General features: G+C 37.9%; 1 protein-coding gene and 1 non-coding gene across 3 annotated transcripts; both read right to left on the bottom strand.

Moving 5' to 3' along the window:
• Positions 1-305: 305 nt before the first annotated feature.
• On the bottom strand, positions 306-17,605 carry LOC133870928 (uncharacterized). 2 transcript variants are annotated; one of them, XM_062308212.1, is made up of 14 exons: positions 17,333-17,605; positions 16,796-16,932; positions 16,533-16,675; positions 14,904-15,049; positions 14,591-14,670; positions 14,178-14,435; positions 12,613-12,723; positions 12,158-12,280; positions 10,745-10,866; positions 10,598-10,667; positions 8,304-8,396; positions 7,378-7,505; positions 5,829-5,970; positions 306-578 (listed from the first exon to the last, which is right to left on the bottom strand). In XM_062308212.1, the coding sequence occupies exons 1-14, from the start codon at positions 17,460-17,462 to the stop codon at positions 462-464; spliced, it is 1,800 nt and encodes a 599-aa protein (XP_062164196.1). In that variant the 5' UTR covers positions 17,463-17,605; the 3' UTR covers positions 306-461. The 2 variants fall into 2 exon arrangements, with proteins under 2 accessions (XP_062164196.1, XP_062164195.1); XM_062308211.1 differs by having other exon boundaries at positions 16,533-16,646; positions 17,333-17,475.
• Positions 10,323-10,425, bottom strand: LOC133872085 (U6 spliceosomal RNA). The gene has a single exon (XR_009900935.1). It is a non-coding gene; the product is annotated as a U6 spliceosomal RNA (small nuclear RNA).
• Positions 17,606-17,963: the final 358 nt, after the last annotated feature.

The following is a 17,963-nucleotide window of genomic DNA, read 5'->3' as shown; positions in this document are numbered from 1 at the left end:
AGCGATCTTGTTCGAACGCGATGCGAACGTGGACTTGGGCACTCTGCCATGGCCTCGCTCAAACAGCCTACGATCAAGGCATCTGAGGACTAACTAAGGGCATTTTATGATGTTCTCATTCGAATGCAAACTCTATCATTCGAACAGGACCCAACTGTTCGGGTAGGTGACTTAACATCCCAAAATTAACTTGGACTACTAAGTTTCACATTGGCTCTCTTATAATAACTGTCCAAATTGCTAGCTAATTGTTATAGATCCCCATTCAAATGTACTTGTAAATCATGTCAGATTGTAAGGGTACATTGCTTCAATGAAACACTTTTCCATTCTTTATTTCTTTTTCTTTTATTTTTTCTCTTTGGCAGAAAGGGTTTCTATTCTTTATTTTTAATTAATAGCAGAAATAGGGAAGTCCTGGATCGTTGAAATAAGCGTACTGCTCAAGATGATGAATGAGATTACAAGGTGCTTGCGCATTCATCTTCAAATTCTTGGTGTGGTCTCCGGAAATATGGATGAAGAGTACGGACACCCTCCAGGTATAAAGGCGTCTGCATTTCAATCAAGCGAGAGACCTGCACAGACAGCTCATTTGTTAAACATATATCTGGAACAGTTTCAATTCTTGTTTTTAAAGATTGTAAGCGGGATAAATAAATGAAAACAAAATTAACCGATTACGATTAAAAAAAAGGGCGAGTTTTATTGAAAAATACGTATGCAATCATTTGGTACAAAATTTCCAGAGCTACAAATGTATTCTAATGTTGTCTCAGGAGAACATTACATGTAAATAGGTCCAAGACCATAGCAGTAGATAATTAATAGAAAGAATAAAGGGGCAAATGACTGAGGCAGCAAACTTTTTTTTTTTTTTTTAACCGACTAGAAGCATTTACAATAAAAATTAGCATTACATATCTTGCATCTTAACTTCAGAAAAAGTTTTGCAGGTAGTTCGTGCAGATGATCCTGCTCGATGATGATTTGATTTTAGTAGATAGTGAGATTGACCTTTCGTCCTGTCTAAGTAGTCCTTAAACTAAAATTTACCACAAAGGATCATTTATGAGCATTTGAAAATTTTCTCAAGTTCCAACTCTGATTTTCAGGTCAGGTGACAAGATGGTATCAAGTAAACTGGTGAAATCGGCAGGGTTAATTGAGCATATCGTACTCTGTGTTCTAAAGAATCTAAACCACCTTAAGAGCTCTAATATATATTGTATGTATTTATGCATTTCATGGATCAACCATAAAGTTACTTGTCAGAAACCACTAAACAAGAAACTATACATAAGTTTTCCTAATGACTAACCGCGCTGCACAAGTATAGTGGATTTATGAATATGGATACCCTGTGTTCTAGGATTAACCTCCACAGCAATGGCAGCAGTGTGGCTTTTTCTCTTTCATTTTCTTCTTGGTGAGCTAAGATGGGTCTTCTCTAGATGGTATTTTGTAGAAACAAAATCGTACGAGTTTGCTTTGGGGGTGGTTGTCCCTGCTCTTCATATCTTCGAATGAAGCAGGGGTTTTATCCATGGGTAAAGAGACTGAAATGGTTGTCTCGATCGTGGAGGAGCTGCTTAGTGCAGACGCCGCGAAGAAATTCTTGAAAACCTCCAGAGTAGGTTCTAAAGCTTTTGTCATCCAGAGACGTGCAAACAGGTTTGGGAGTTATCTGGTTGTGGGAGAATATGGCAAAGGTGTGTGGTGCAGCTCCATCGTCACACCTGAGGGGAAGGCAAAGGCTGGTTCAGTTGGGTGAAGGAGCTGAGAAAGGCTACAGTATCCTTTGGGATATCGTTTGGCGGTGGTTGAAGGGGTTGGATCGGACTCTCAGCTACCGTACGGAGGGGGTAACCAAACTCTGCATATAGGAAAAGCTCCTCTTGGGCATGCACTGGAAAATATGGAGGAACGTTTTCCGGAGTCCATGATGCTAGAAACAGGGAAGGAGGCGGAGCAACAGTCGTATAAGGAGGCATTGGTTAGCCCTGCAAGACCCCATCCATCCTTATCCAATGTACAGTGACAGGGATTAGAGAACATATTGTGCAATTCTATAATAACTTGTTCACTGAGAGTTATATTTTGGTGACCTAGCTTGGATGGCCTCCCTTTTGAGTCCATTGTGGGGGACGAGGCCATTTGGTTGGAGAGACCCTTCGAGGAGATTGAGGTTTATGAGGTGGTAAAAGCCTTTAACTATGACAAGGCTCCCAGTCCTGACGGTTTTACTATAGGTTTCTTCCAAGCTTGTTGGGAGGTGCTCAAAGTAGACATTATGAATGTCTTCCACGGTTTTCACACTAGAGGTATATTTAAAAAAAAGTCTCAATGCCACCTTCATTTCTCCTATACCGAAGAAAGCAGGGGCAATAGACCTTAAGGAGCTTCAACCTATTAGCTTAGTGTGGGGAGTGTACAAGATTGTTGCCAAAGTTCTAGCTAACAAAAAAATGATAGTGGAGAAGATGATCTCTAGGCCTCAAAACGCCTTCATCAAGGGCAAGCAAGTTCTAGACTATGTTTTCATTGCCAACGAGTGCCTTGGAATTAGATCAACAAAGCCAGGTGAGTTGTGCAAGTTGCACATTAAAAAGGCTTATGACCATGTCAATTGGGTTTTTCTCTTCTATTTGCTGAGAAGATGCGGTTTTGGAGATAGATGGCGTAAATGGATAGCTTATTATATTTCCTCGGTGTAATTCTCTGTATTGGTGAATGGCAACTCCGACAGGTTTTTTTAGTAGCTCCAAGGCTTGAGGTAGAGAGACCCTTGTCTCCCTTTCTGTTCGTTATTGTTATGGAAGTATTAAGCAAAATTATCTCCTTATTAGTGAATGGGGGACTTTTAACAGGATCCATGGCGGGGCCTAGGAGTGGTGGAGCTATCAATATTTCACATATTTTGTTTGCGGACGACACCTTGATATTTAGCAAGGCAAATGCATATCATCTTTGCAATTTGCGTTGTTTGTTTTTATGCTATGAAGCAGTTTAAGGTTTGAGGATAAATCTAGCTAATCAAAGTTGGTTCTAGTTGGCAATGTCAATAATGCCAAAGGCCTGACTAGTATTATGGGCTGCAGCGTATCCTCTTTGCCAATGAAATATCTCGGTCTTCCCTTGGGAGCTTCGTTTAAGACCAAATCTATTTAGTATGACATCATTTTTTTTTTTGATAAGTAAGAAAGTTTCATTAAAAAAGCGTAAGGCACCCCAAGTACACAGGAAGTATACACAGGAGCAACTTAGCTAACCCACATAGAAACCCAAGAAAACCCACAAGGAACTACAAACCCACAACACTCAAAACCCACATGAGACCCAAAATACAATAATAAACCCCATCAATCACCTAAGATACAAAAGTAACCCCCCATAATACAGAAAAACCCAAGATACAAAGATAAAGAGTTGTTTAGCTGGTTGGAAAATGATGTACTTGTCAAAGGGTAGGAAAGTTATTCAGGTTAAAAAGCACTTTATCTAATTTGCCTACCTACTTCATGTCTTTCTTTCCCTCCCGGTTGGTGTTGTCAATCGCATAGAAAAGTTGTAGTGGGATTTTTTTTGGGATAGCATAGGTGAAGAATTCAAATATCACTTGGTTAGTTCGACTAAGGTGTGTACTCCGATCTCAAAAGGAGGGTTATGGGTTCAAAATTGTTTGTGCTCAATCGAGCTCTTTTAGGAAAGTAGCTTTGGCACTATGCTCATGAGAGAGACCTTTTGGAGGTTGGTTGGAGACTCTAAATATGGCAGTGTTTGGGGAGGGTGGTGTTCCAATGAGGTCTATGAGCCGTATGGGGTGGGGCTTTGAAAAAATATCAGGAGAGGCTGTGGGGAGTTTTCTAGCCATATATACTAAACTTGTGGTTGGTGATGGTTCTAAAGTTAAGTTTTGGCATGACACACGGTGCGGGGACCAAGCCATCAAGATAGCTTTTCCGGACTTGTATAGAATAGCCTTATTTTAAGGAAGCTGCAGTGGCAAACTATTTGGAGCTCTCTAGTGCCTCTCATCTATTGGAATATTAACTTTCTCAAAGCAACTCATGATTGGGAGGTGGATCACTTTTTTTTTTTATAAGTAATAAAGATTTTATATAAAAAAAAAAAAAAAAAAAAAAAGAAAAAAAAAAAGGGCGCGTAAGACGTCCTTAAGTACACAAGAAATATACATAGGAACTACCAAAGCAGTCTACAACAAAAAAGAAAACCCAACAACCCTCAAAAACCCAAGCCCTCAAACCCAAAACCTTCGGGAGACCCCAACCCTACACGGCTACACCACGTGCGCCTTGCCTTTCCTAAGCCGGGAGGACACACTAGAATAACCGTAGTTGATGGAGCTTATCAGATTCAATACTTCCCTCTGCCTTTGATCTTTGGATGCGCTGCCTTAACTCCCCGATGGAAGTCCTATTCAATGGCTTCCAAAATCGCCAATGACAGATCCATATCCTCATCACTATCCAACTCCCAATCCAAGGCCAATTCGGGAGGTAAAACACCCAAAGGGTTAAGGGAGTCGCCATCCTCCCCATCCCATACCTCGTCACCCTACTCCCACGCAACCACCTTCCTAGATAGACCAAAATCTACTGGCCACTTCTGAGATTGGATCAAATCATTCACCCTGAAATCCTCTCCCTTAATGGCGGTGGGAGAACCCGGAGTCGAAGCACCTTCCTTAACAACACGAGTCGACGCAGACACGACCAACACTTTATGTGAAAGATTAACTTGCACAACCGGGCTCGGATTGAGAAACTCCCACCGAAGAAAACCTCTCATCGGAGAGGGAGACTTATCCATATCCTTTACGGAAACTGCCATACCAGCGGAATCCTGCACTGGAAGCACAACGGCTACTTTCTCAGCTGGATCACTGATAGGTGGAAGCAGAGAAAGAAACCCGGGCAATTGAGCAACTAGCCTCAAAGCTTCCACTTTACCTCGTTTTCACCTTGTTATATTCCTTTAGAGTAAGAGGGGGTGGTGAAGACAAGCGTTGTTGGGTACTCTCTAAGAGAAGGTTGTTTGATGTGAGTTCATACTATAATATTCCTACTTATCAAGAAAGCACTCATTTCCCTTGGAGGGGTATTTGGCTAAATAAGGTTCCCTTGAGAGTGACTTTTTTTCCTTGGACGGTAGCATTAGGGAAGATCCTCACCATGGACAATCTAAGAAAACGACATGTCATGGTGGTTAAGTTGTGTGCATGTGCAAGAAGAATCGAGACTAACTGGATCATCTTCTACTTCATTGTGAAATTGCAAGTGCTCTTTCGAATACTATCTTCACCAGTGTAGGGTTGGTCTGGGTTATGCCTAGTTAGGTGGAAGATCTCTTTGCTTGCTGGAAAGCGATTGGTGGTAGGGTTCAGTTTGATGCCGTTCGGAAGATGATTTTGTCCTGCCTTATGTGGTGTCTTTGAAGGGAAAGAAACGATTGGAGCATCGATGACCGTGAGAGGACTTTGGTAGAATTGAAGGCTTTATTCTTTAAGACTCTTTTTCATCGGATTGCAGCTTTTGACTCTAATATTACAAACTTACATTTTTTTTAGATCTTTTTTCGGCTACTAGCTAGGTGTCTCTCTTGTATACTCTTGCTTACTTGGGTTGCGTCTTTGCACTTTTCAATAAAAATTGCAACCACTTATCAAAAAAAAAAAAAAAAAGAGACTAACCAAGCACAACAATTTTATTGAAAAAAAAAGACTAATTAAAATAAGACTATTATTTTTTTTCCGAGAGAGAGACAGATCCAAATGGGAAATGCATTCAAGAGAAAACAACACTTACTGCACGGCGGAAAGCAAACATCTCTTCTTGGCCAGATAGCATTGATATAATACCAGTTGGGGCACGTCCTGAGCCCACGCTGCCTTCTGCTAAAACATTTCTGCGAAGTTTCCCACCTTCTATCTCTGTTTCAAACTGGAAACTGGAAGCATGAAAGCACACATGCTCAGAATCTCAGAGAACAAAACTCAGACCACCAAATTAAAAACCATGACCGACTGACAGGCTAATTTGTCAACTATATGAAGCAAAAACAAAACGTCAATCAGTTATCACATTAAATTCTGGAAGATGCACCATGCAACTTAACCATAGCAGAGCTACTTTACTATCTAGAAAGTTATAAGACTGTGACTCAAGCCCATGACTCATGCTTCATTTTTTGCTTCTTGAGCTGAAGTAGATTAACAAGTGCTGTTACAGGATGACTTCCACCCTGTTATGTGGTTTATTAGTACAGGTGATATCTGTCACCGTATTCTCTTTATACACAATATGCGTACACTAAACATTAAAATGCAATGGGAACTAGAAATATCAACTTCTGTGAAGGCGTTTATGCTATGGGTTCCAAACAACCTTGCTTCTCGCCTAAGCTGTCCCTACATGTACATTCATATATAGTCAAGACATATGTAATACGTAGCAGTACTATCCTAAATCAGTCTCTTATTATGCACTTTCAGGCTTGTAGAAATTACTTGTATGTCATGAAAATAATAAAGATTAAACTCTGAAAACACTTTCTTTATAAATAATAAAGTTCATACAGTACTTCAACTGAATTGTAAACAACGCTTTTACATGCAATGGACTTCTGGAGGATTCAGTATCCAGTTCCTGATGACGTCCAAGAAAAAACTACTTGAAAAACATCTGAAATGGAAATCTTGGACTCCATGGTATTTTGTTTGAGGCTTTGGAAATCTAGTAGTAATAATGGGTAATTTGGTTGGTGGAACTGTTCAACAAGGCATAAGAGCAACAAAAATGTGAAGTGAATGGAGAAATGCCCCCTGCAGTTCTATATTAACAAAAAAGGTTATATTAAACACTGCTACCACTATCAGAGTATCAAGCAAAAAGTCATCTTTAGGTAAGAATAATTTAGAACTGACTGCTTTAGCTCCAATTCCTTGAAAACACTGTCCTTTAACAAACATAAGTTGCCTTTCTAAAGAGAAAGATCATCAACAGAAGCCATTAGCTTTGAAGATGTTAAATGGAAAGGCTTTCAGTAGAGGATCATGCTTCCACAAAAGAACGGAAAAGAAAGAAGCCTTTATCCAGAATGAACTGTTAAGTAGTTGACACTTTCTGAAAGACCCATATAAAAGCATCATGATCTTTTAGTATATAATGGCGCGTTGAGAAACAGTTTGATGTGTAGCTAAAATGTTACTGTCCAACTATTTGAAGGTATTGAACAAAAAATAAAAAATCAGCAGTTGCTAGTACAGGCCTAGAACATCAACATTGCTAAATATCGAGATCTCATAAACTGGCTATCTATCAATTTAGGATTTTTCTATACAAGTAAAATGCTTACCTCTCCAAGTCAAAAAGTGTACCCTCTTCAGTCCCTTGAAATAATTCATCAATTGAAGCTGCTGCTAAACCAAATAGGCGGCAGTGATGATTGTATAACTCATCGATGAGGGTGATAAACCGCCGTGCCTGAGAAGTGCAAGCACAATTTTGTTTAAATGGGAAAAAAGATGTGAAGCAAGCACGTGTATAGCAATTCCACGATCTTTCTTATCATACATACATGTGAGTGTATATGTAACAGATAGGAACTCAACTATGATTATAAGATCCAGCTGAAGAGGTTCAAGGAGGACATCATGACCACTTAGCTCTGATTCTAACAGGGACAGTTTTGTCTTAAGCTTTCTTCCTCTATCTCTCCCCTTTATTTTATTTTTTTGATAAATAATAATTTATTGAAAAGCGTAAGGCGCCCTTAAGTACACAGGCAGTATACACGAGAGGCTCCAAACGAGCGGGAAACCCAAGCTCTCAAACCCGAAACCCTACAAGTCCTTAAGCCCAAAACCCACAAAGCAGCAAAGCTCAAAAACCCCCCAAGGCACTCAACACTAGAAAAAGTGAGACTTGCCTCTCCCCCACCTAGTGGATGCAACCTTAGCATCGTAGTTGATGGAGCATTCTAAATTTAGAAGCTCCCTCCTACCCTTTATGTGCTTTGTCTGATCCAGTTTGACAATTAATGGATCTAAATTTGCAAATTGAAGGTTTAAAGTGATAGAAAGTAATTATTGTATTGAATTTCCCATATACTTTGTTTAGTTCCATCCTACCCCCGCTCAGTACCACACTTGGCATTAGAGGCAAATGCCAACATTATTCGGCCTATTTTCTAATCACTTTTGGTTGGTTGAAGCTCAACCAACTTAGGCAAACATGTGACAATCAAACATATAAACTCTAACAAGTAAAAACAGTACGTACCTTGTCACGGATGCGCATACTCATAATCGGAATGTCAGATATGAAGACAGTATGATAATTTTCTGCTACTGCAATATAATCTGCAGCACCTACCTAAAGACAATTAACAATGAGGTCAAATGCACATACAGACATACAGTACCCCCCCACCCCCCAAAAAAAAAACATGAAAGTGCATCCCAAGTTGAAGAGAGTAATTGTCAAATAGTTTGTATTTCTATGCGTCTATAATATTGATGGAAGGAGGGAAACTTGAGTTTGTAAGAACTATTATAAGTTTCATACACCTCAACAAAGGGTGCTAAAAAGTTGCCCAGTAGGATTCCATTTAAGGGCAGTTTGTAGAAATGTTATTTGTTTTTCTGCAGCCAAGCACTCTGAGTCTCCGTCTTTGGGGAAATATTTATGGCAATTTTTACCTCTCGTTAACTTCTATCAGAGAAAGGCCTCCCACTTCTTCTTCACATTTTTTTATGCTTCTAAAAAACATGGCTATGTTTGCCAATGTTTTTGTTTCTGTTTTCTGTTTTCAATCACTCAAAACAAATACATTAACAAACAACTCAAAAGACTCCTCAAAATACAAAACACTTAAATGTGTTCTTCCCTTGTTGTAGGAATATTTTCACAAAACAGATGTTTAACTTTCGCAGAGGTAAAATCTAACTTATTATTTAAAAAGATTTTTTTTTTGAAAAAAAAAAAAAAGGGAAGAAGAAGGAAGATAGGGTAGCCAAAGTGGATAAGGGGTGGCTGTGCATGGTTGCACGGCCAGCCCTATCTTGGTGGGGCCCTGTGTTGGTCAAAGGTAGCCGTACGGTCACCACCACAGGCTTGCGGTTGCCGTGCGACCACCATAACATGCTAGAGGTGGCCGCGCGGCCACCCCTCTCTTCCACTGAGGGTGGCCACACGGCCACTTTTTTTTTCTTTTTAATTTTTTAATTTTCAAGTTTTTTTTGCAAGGCGCTACATTTGTTTGGATTTCTCAAACAAATGGAAAAACATTTTATCAAATGTGGACCCTACCAACTTATCAAAAAAAAAAATGTGGACCCTACCAAAATTCACTTCTAAAAACAATTCTCATTTTTATATCACATCAAAACACTTTCTCAAACAAAAAACGCAAAACACTCCCCCAAAATACATTAAAATACATGACCATAATTCTTCTCGTTGAGTCTACTGTGAATTTCCATTTTTTTTTTCTTTTCTTGAAGTTCCCTAGAGCTTAGCTTGTTCTAGCTTAGGCTACTAATACATCAGATTTATAAATTTTCATAGGTTAAAGAAGTCATATCCTGGCTTGATAGGGTGGTGTGGAATCTTTCTAAGAGGAGGAATTTTAAAGTGAAGACTTTCTATAAAGCATTAGTTTGTCACGAGGCGGCTTCTTTTCCTTGGAAGGGTATATGGCGTATTAAAGCTCCGAAGTGGGTGGCATTCTTTGTTTGGATAGTGGCTTTAGGAAAGATTTTTACTCATGACAATTTACGTAGGCGTGGTATTGTGGTGGTAGAGTGGTGTGTTATGTGTAAAAAGCATGGGGAATCCGTTGATCACCTTCTTCTTCATTGTGACATGGCACAGGTTGTTTGGAGTTCTTTTTATAGCTTGTTCAGGGTGGAGTGAGTTATGCCTAATAGTGTCTTGGATTTATTGAGTGGTTGGGGCACTTTGCTGGGTCGTGGTCCTGTTAACCGTATTTGGATGCAGGTTCCTTTATGTGGTTTGTGGGGCTTGTGGTGTGAGAGAAATTCTAGATTTTTTGAGGATGTGGAAATATTGGTTGGGGCTCTTTGTAGAAATGTGCTTAATATGTTATATCTTTGGGTGTCGGCGCATAGCCCGGGTAGTATGTCGTTCACTGATTTTTTACTTTCTTGTTCGTTTCTTTCCTCTGATTAGGGGCACTTTTGTAAACTTCCTGTGTACTAGGATTGCGCCCCTCTACACTTTTTAATGAATTCTTACTTATCAAAAAAATAAATAATCTACTTCATTTTGTTTAATAAGAAAAATTTGGACTATTTCTTGATTTGTGCATATCATCCTTGCAGGGGCCATGCTAACCTTCTCTATATCGTTCCAATTTTGGCAATAATCTACTTTATAAGAGGTGGGACGAAAAGTTTGGAAGATTAACTTGTTAAGTGAAAAACTAAAGATAAAAGAATAAGAAGCTTCAATGAGTATTGCAGGAAGAAAAACTAATATCATATTAACAAAAAATTCATCATTAAGATTAAATTAAAAACAAAATTAAGCTAATACAAAGGCAAGTATGATACCGGCTGACCACAGAGATAGTCGAATGTGAACCTTGCCACTCCCTCACAGCTTTCAGGAACCTCCAATTTTCTGATCTGAAAAACATGAATGTCTTTGAACTAGATAAGACAAATTTATTAAACCAATAATATATGATAAATAAGTACCTGCCAAACATGACAGGAATAGTATCTGTTGTGATTTGTCCTCCCAATTGGTTGGTGACTTCACACCATATTTTCTCAAACTCCTTTACACCAATGCTATCTAAAGGCCAAAAGTAATGAGCCTGCATGTGTTTATGCAGGTCAAATTTCAACAACCAGAAAGAAACATGAATACATACGCCACACAGTTTATACATAAGTTTTGATTTTTACATATGTGAAAAATATGTCTGTATATAATGTATACATAATGATGTGTGATTGATGCATATCCATCGAATTGAGGAAAAAATTATGACTAGAACGGCTATGATAATGGTGCATTAACACGAGCTAACCAACTTGTTAAAAAAAGAATATAGCAGAAATGAAGATATTCATGTAGACGAGAAGATATACAAGAACCAATTGATTAACAACTAAAATATGAACGAAACATTTAAGAGGTAGCAACAAAAGCTGGCGAGACATGGGAGAGAAGGCTGAGATGGCTCAGATAGTACAGCCATGTGCAATGAAAAGAAATTTCTCTGGCAAGAAGTGATTGATGGCACAATAGGACAACAAGAGACAGGAAAGATATCATAATATGGAAAGGAACAAGCATTATCTTAATAATAGACAAGGATTTTTGATAACTAAATATGAAGATTGAAATCATAACCCCATTTGGACCTTTATGTCCTGATATGCCAACCTTGATCATTTTTTTCACCTACCTTATATAAACTAAACAATTACAATTCTGAGAGTGAAAAAGATTGGAATAGTTCTGAATTTGACCCATAAGTTTCATAATTTCCAGAGGTGGAAGACAAAGTTGCTGAGTATCTAGCTGTCGTCACTCTGTCATACAACAGCTTAGCATTTTAATGATAAAGCTACCTATCAAAGAGAAAAACAATCTGAATGGCGGATAAGAATGAATAAGAAAAGTACTTCTGTAATCTTCAAAAATAAACTTAAGCGAACACCAATGTAAAAACACATTCATGGAATCTGTTAGAGAGAGAGAGAGAGACCCTGATCTTCGAAAACTTTAAGAACACGCTTTCATTTATTGATTGAAACATCAAACTGACCTCCATTCATATGTAGTCCTAAATTTAGGAATGGCAATTCAGTGTTTGATAAATCCATTTAAATGTTGTGATGAAAAATATATTTATAAGATATCAAAAGGTTATGCTAATTTTATTTTATAGTTTTGATGTAGTCATGGAAATATCTATATACACACCAAATGACACAGCTTATATGTACTTTCTCCCACTTTTTCCATTCTAAGAATCTCTAAGAAGTTCTTACTTGATTAGCTCCTTCCAGCACAATTGCGTATCATGATTCCATACTTGTAATGGAAGAGAGAGAGAGAGAGAGAGAGAGAAACAATTAAAACTGCTAATCTCTAACCTGATCTATAGATCTTTGTGATATAAGACGGCGATAATCGATCTCACTTCCAACCAGAACAATCTCACAATGCTCCTCCAATTTGGCAAGAAATTTTAGGAATATCTCCCACTGCATACCATCCTGCATCAAAAATTTGTTGAAACAAATTGAACTTAGTAATAAGTACCTAACCAAAAAAAAACTCTGGAAACCCTTTCAAAAATCTAGCAGACGATGTTATTTGTAACAATCAAGCAAGTTCTATAAGATAACTTGAAGCTATATTAGCAAAAAAATTTGAGGTTAAAATGTCTTCATCAATTCTCACACAAGAAGTTACAGAAACAGCCGAAACTGATATAATATCAATATAAATCGCTAAATGCCAAGAAATGTCATTACAAAAAATAAAAATAATAAAAAATAAATTCAGGAGAAATCAGTTTTTTCAAGGATTTTAATTGAGTGAACACCTGATTTAAGTCATTTGGTGCTCGATTACTGGTGGCCACAAGAACAGTTCCAGTACTCAACAATCTGCTTACAATTCCAGATAAGGCCACAATAGCAAATACATCAACAGTCTGTAATAGAAAGCAAGAAATCTAAGTCACAAAATGAGTTGCAAAGTCACTGAGCTAGTTCTTTCAGCAACATGTACTTGCCATTGTGAATATTCTCATATGAACAGAACATGGAGCAATTGCCAAAATTTAAATAGTGAAAGAGGGGCTGAAAGATGCACCTCAACCTTATAGAGACAGATTTACTAGTTCAAACGTCCAACTTCTAATAGATAAAATATTTAGAAATTTTGATTGAATAAATCAAACATTTCTACTGCATCATATAAAAATCAAGGAGTGCTCAGCTGTCAAAATATGATTCATTCTATTCAATCATAGGTCTTTTGTTGGTTCTCTTACATATCAACTTCTATTTGCATAATCATCAACAGTAGTATGGTAATAACTTATATTGATCAAGGATAGACAATCTCCGTCTGAATAAACTGACAACAGGTTAGGAATTCGCCCCTTGCTGTTCTGAGAAACAGGCAGAGCCAACCACATCCCACTTCTTTTTTAGTCACCTGTCTCAAATAACAGTTCTCCCTTCCTTTTTCAGGGACCCAAAAAAACAAACAAGGCCTCCTTTACCAATAAAGCAAATTCATTAAAAATGCAAGGGACGCAACCCAAGTATACAAGACGTATGCATGAGAAAAACACCCAGAGAGATCAAGAACGAGAAAAGAGAGCACAAAATCTACAGAGTTATTGAGAAAGGCGCTAACAAAGATCCACTCAAAGAAGGATTTAAGAAAACAAAGCTATAGCTTCAAACTCATCCTCTCACAATCCTCAAAGCTTCAAGCATCACATTAAATAAGAGGGGATAACATTCCAAACAATATTAAAATCTTTCCGACCAAAACTTTCTTTCCAACACGCCAAGAGGTCCACAACCCGTTTGGGCATAACCCGCTCTACTCCAAACATTTGAAAGACCAAATTTCACAACTTTCTCGCAATATCATAGTGAAGGAGGTGATCAAGAGTTTTCCTCACTCTTTTTACACATATAACACCTGTCCATCACTATAATGTGACGCTTGTGGAGATCATCCATTCTCATCAAATGTTACACAAGATGAAAAATTTATCTCAAATTTGTATAAATAAAATTTCCTCTCTCCTTATTGAACATGCAATTAAGGCCAATAGCCCTTTAACCCATTTACCTGAGGAAAGGATAACAAAAATCAGTTTCGATTGCACTTCAAGAGACAGACTTTGGAACTCATGTCTAGCCCATGAGGGTCTCAAAACCAAAGCTCCAGGGCAAAACATAAAACATATACTAGACATAATTCAAATAACAATTGTTTATATTGACTGTCTACAGTCAATATTTAGTCAATATGCAGTTGACGACCAACGTAAGTATGTATATTTTTTGGTAACTTAAGTAAGCAATCATGCGAGCTTTGGTCAAGGCATTGACAAGGTTAAAGGGTGAAAATGAAAAGTCATACCTGGATTTCATCAAAACAAAGAATGCTAGCTCCTCTTTGATCCGATCGCCAGTCGATGAGAAACTTGTCTGCCACAGCGGGAAGAATATTTTTCATCTGTACCCCTTGCTTATACCTTTCTTCTGCAGCCAACCACTCCTTGACTTTTGTATCAAAGGGAAGATTCATAATCCAACTAGAAATGCTAGACTGCAGAGACTTTTCCTCCACTTGATTCTTCCATATCTTATGCATATGTTCATTAATTTTAAGCATAGCCTGAAGATAAAAATAATAGAACATACTTTACTCTGTGTGTTCAGTATACAACAGTTAAACAAAATAAACGGCATATTTTCAATAGACCAACATAGAATGCAAGAATAATGATAGAACTTTGACCCAATGTTGTCAAAACACAACCAAAATCTCACCTCGTGAAAGTGATACCTTCTTCGATGTTTAACAATTCCCTCAGTGGCACTATAAAACATATCCATAAGCATTGTCTTCCCTACAGTATCCACACTCGTATCTTCAGTTAATTTTTTTCTTATGAGTCAACCAATTTCAAACAAGTTAAATGTCCAGAGAAGCTAAAAAAGGCTGTATCCACTTCAATCTATTGTTCTCTGAGCAATGACAGAATTATACGTTGCATGATGCAATCAAATGAGAAACAAAAACCCTTTTTTGCTGGAAAATATTTGCTTTCTTGGTAAACATTAATAAAATTTCGCAAATTACCACTTCCAACATTGCCATATATATATAGTCCTCTTGGGGCTGGAGGAGCAGTTGGACGGCGACCAACGAGTGAATCTAGCTTCCTCTCTCGGTTGAGGTATGAAACCCATTTCCCCACTCCTGGTTCTACCTTGTCAGATTTTTTCCTAAGTCAAGTGAAACTCCATTAATATGTAGGCAAATAAAAAAAGACTGCAGAGAAGAAAGTGAAGTATACTTTCAAATACTAGAATGCTTGAATAAATTTGGATCCACTAGTTTAAACCATAAATTTAATACTAAAGAGTCATTTTTTGTAGACTTATGCATTCCTATTTTATCTTGTTCGCCTTACTTACAATGTCCCAAATTACACGGTAGACATGTTTCTTCGTGAATTTTGCAAGTGCATGGTAGGAGGCTGCAGTCATGTATTGGAGATTTCGAAAGGTTAGAAGCACAACAGTGGCAGTGATTACGGCTATAAATGAGGTTGGTGGAGCAATGGGAGAGGAGTGATGGAAGACTGGGAGGGCTGTGGTGATTGAATGAGGGAGAATTAGGAGGAATAAAATCTAAAAATGCCATTGAATACAGCCATTAATATTGGATTACAACAATATAAAGAGCTACTACTGCAATTGTTAACAGTTGCATTTAGGCACCTACATAATTGAGACCTAGTATTCCAATTCAGCAATGCTACTCTCATATAAAGTTTTTATATTAATGCCTGTGACAAGAAAAAAGTTACTTATCACATCCGTACAAGCAACCAACTGCAATTCCAATTCCATTAATTCTTTTTCACCTTGGTCTTTCATTTTTATAATATATATAGGTCGACTTCAGGTGACCACAGAATTTAATAACATCCCATTTTGCTTTAAGTAGAGCATTTGACAGTTTCCTTTGGATTTATATATGAGTCTTCCAGCTTCTGTAACACTTGTTATCAATGAGTTCATTCAAGATCACAATAACTGACTCATCTATATTCTATTCTCATCATCTTTGTCAATAACGGTTATAGCCCTTGTTTACCTCAGTAATTAATTTGTTCAGTGCTCCTATACTACATTAAGCTAAAAAAGAGAAAAAGAAAAAAACAGTATCATCTAATGGGCCTTCAAAATGCTCCAATAGTATATAAAATAGAATTTAACCTAAACAACTTGGAAGGCACAAATTCGTATGATAACGCCTCACTACTACTTCTTCCAGATCACAACATTTCATTGTTAGGGATTGTTTGGCAAACTATAGAGTTGGTTCAATTCAAATCTTAGAATAAAACTTTTTCAAGTTCCAATTAGTTTTAGTTTGTATACAGTTTGATTAAACCATCCATTATCACATTTTAATCTTTTGATGATACATGCATACACTGATTTTGGAAACAAAAATGACGAATTAAGAACCACCTTCTAGATTTTACACAATTTGAAAAGCACCAAAAAAAAAAATGAAAACCTATGATACTGTTCAGGACTGGCCCGGTTCTATGGTTTGCCAAACACCCCATTAGATATTCTAATGTGTCTGGTCAATTTAGTTGTAAGGTGCAGTTGATGGCAAAGAGCAATCACTGACATGGTAATTAGTCCAAAAAGCGTCCACATAGGAATTTGCTTAAGTAGTGTGCCTCACCGGAACATCCATCTTTCAAGAAATTTACTTCGATGCTTGTCTACTGACATCCATATGTCCCCCTTCTGCTTTTGTTCGGCTTCCTCCATCAAAAGCCTTCGCCCCTCATTCTCCCTGTTATTCTCCCAGTTAGCTAATTTTACCTGTTAAATTGTAAGGGAAGATGCACAAGCACTCAAAACTAAGTGTAAATAGTCTAAAGAGTCTAAATAAATGACATTGCGACAGTTAATGTATTATAGTATCAGAAATCCAAATCCTACATGATATTCCTCCATATCTTTTTCATACTGCTCCAACCTCCCAAGTAATTTCTCTAATTCCAAAGCAACCCTTTCCTGGTAAGGATCACGTTGTAGCTTCCCTTGCTCAATCAGATTCCTGTACTGTGCCAGTGGTCCTGAAGGAGAACATATCATATCATAATCTTATTAAGAACAAGAAGATGTCATTGAGAAGGGTCTAGATGAATCAATGAATTGAAAATCAATATGAAAACCTTAAAGAACTCAAACCATGTACTTCAACAACAACTATTGTACCACACAAATTCTCCGTTTATTCTCTTTCCTCCTTATCATCTGTTGGTGGAATGCAATACGAACATCCTAAGCCACTGGCTAGAATATAGCTCCCAAACATCTTAATGTGTATATTTATGCAATAAAAAAATTTAAAAAAAAAAAAAAAGTAAAAAGTAATGGTCCGTTTTGGTTCAGCGATTTAAATTTTTAAAAGCATTTGGTAAAATCACAGTTTGAGGTTTAAAATTATCCACTGCACACATAGAGAGAGAGTACCTGGATGCTTAGGGGAAGAAAGAGAGGATGGATCAGAGTAGAAGCGAACCGCATTGATGCGAGACTCGAAGGTTCGACGAGCAAACCCTCGAGATAAAAACGACGAAGCAATCGACGAGGCTCTTCTCATTTTCTCAACTCTCTCAGTCTCAGCGATCGAGGAATTTCGGAAACAGAGCAACTCGGACTCGGAGACATCAAATTTGCAGTGCAGTGACTCCGCGTGGTCTCTCTGCAACCAACACGCAGAGAGAGAGAGAGAGAGAGAGAGAGAAGGCGAGGTGACGTGGCCAATAAAAGAACCGGCCACGTGGGAAAAATTGGGGTTTTACGGAGTGTTGGCGGGAAACTCGTGACGTGGATATAAAATTGGCCGCGGGATGAGAGTACGGCGAGGTAGTCGACGAATCAAACGGTCGGAGTTGGTCCCCACTCTATAAATGCTCGCTCAAACTGATCTAGAGTTTGGTTTTGACGCGGGCAAGAGCATTCACATTTTAACGCTCTTTGTTTTGGCATTTGACTCTCATGAAAAAATTAACGATAACAAGATTTCGTCACTAGCAAGTAGGATTCATATTATTTTTATTGGATTACGACAATCGAATACCAAAATTTGAGAACATCCGAT

Source organism: Alnus glutinosa, chromosome 6 (assembly GCF_958979055.1).
Source record: "Alnus glutinosa chromosome 6, dhAlnGlut1.1, whole genome shotgun sequence".
In the NCBI taxonomy this organism is placed as follows: domain Eukaryota; kingdom Viridiplantae; phylum Streptophyta; class Magnoliopsida; order Fagales; family Betulaceae; genus Alnus; species Alnus glutinosa.
Note: the sequence above shows the minus strand (reverse complement) of the source record. Positions and strands in the feature narration are given on the sequence as shown.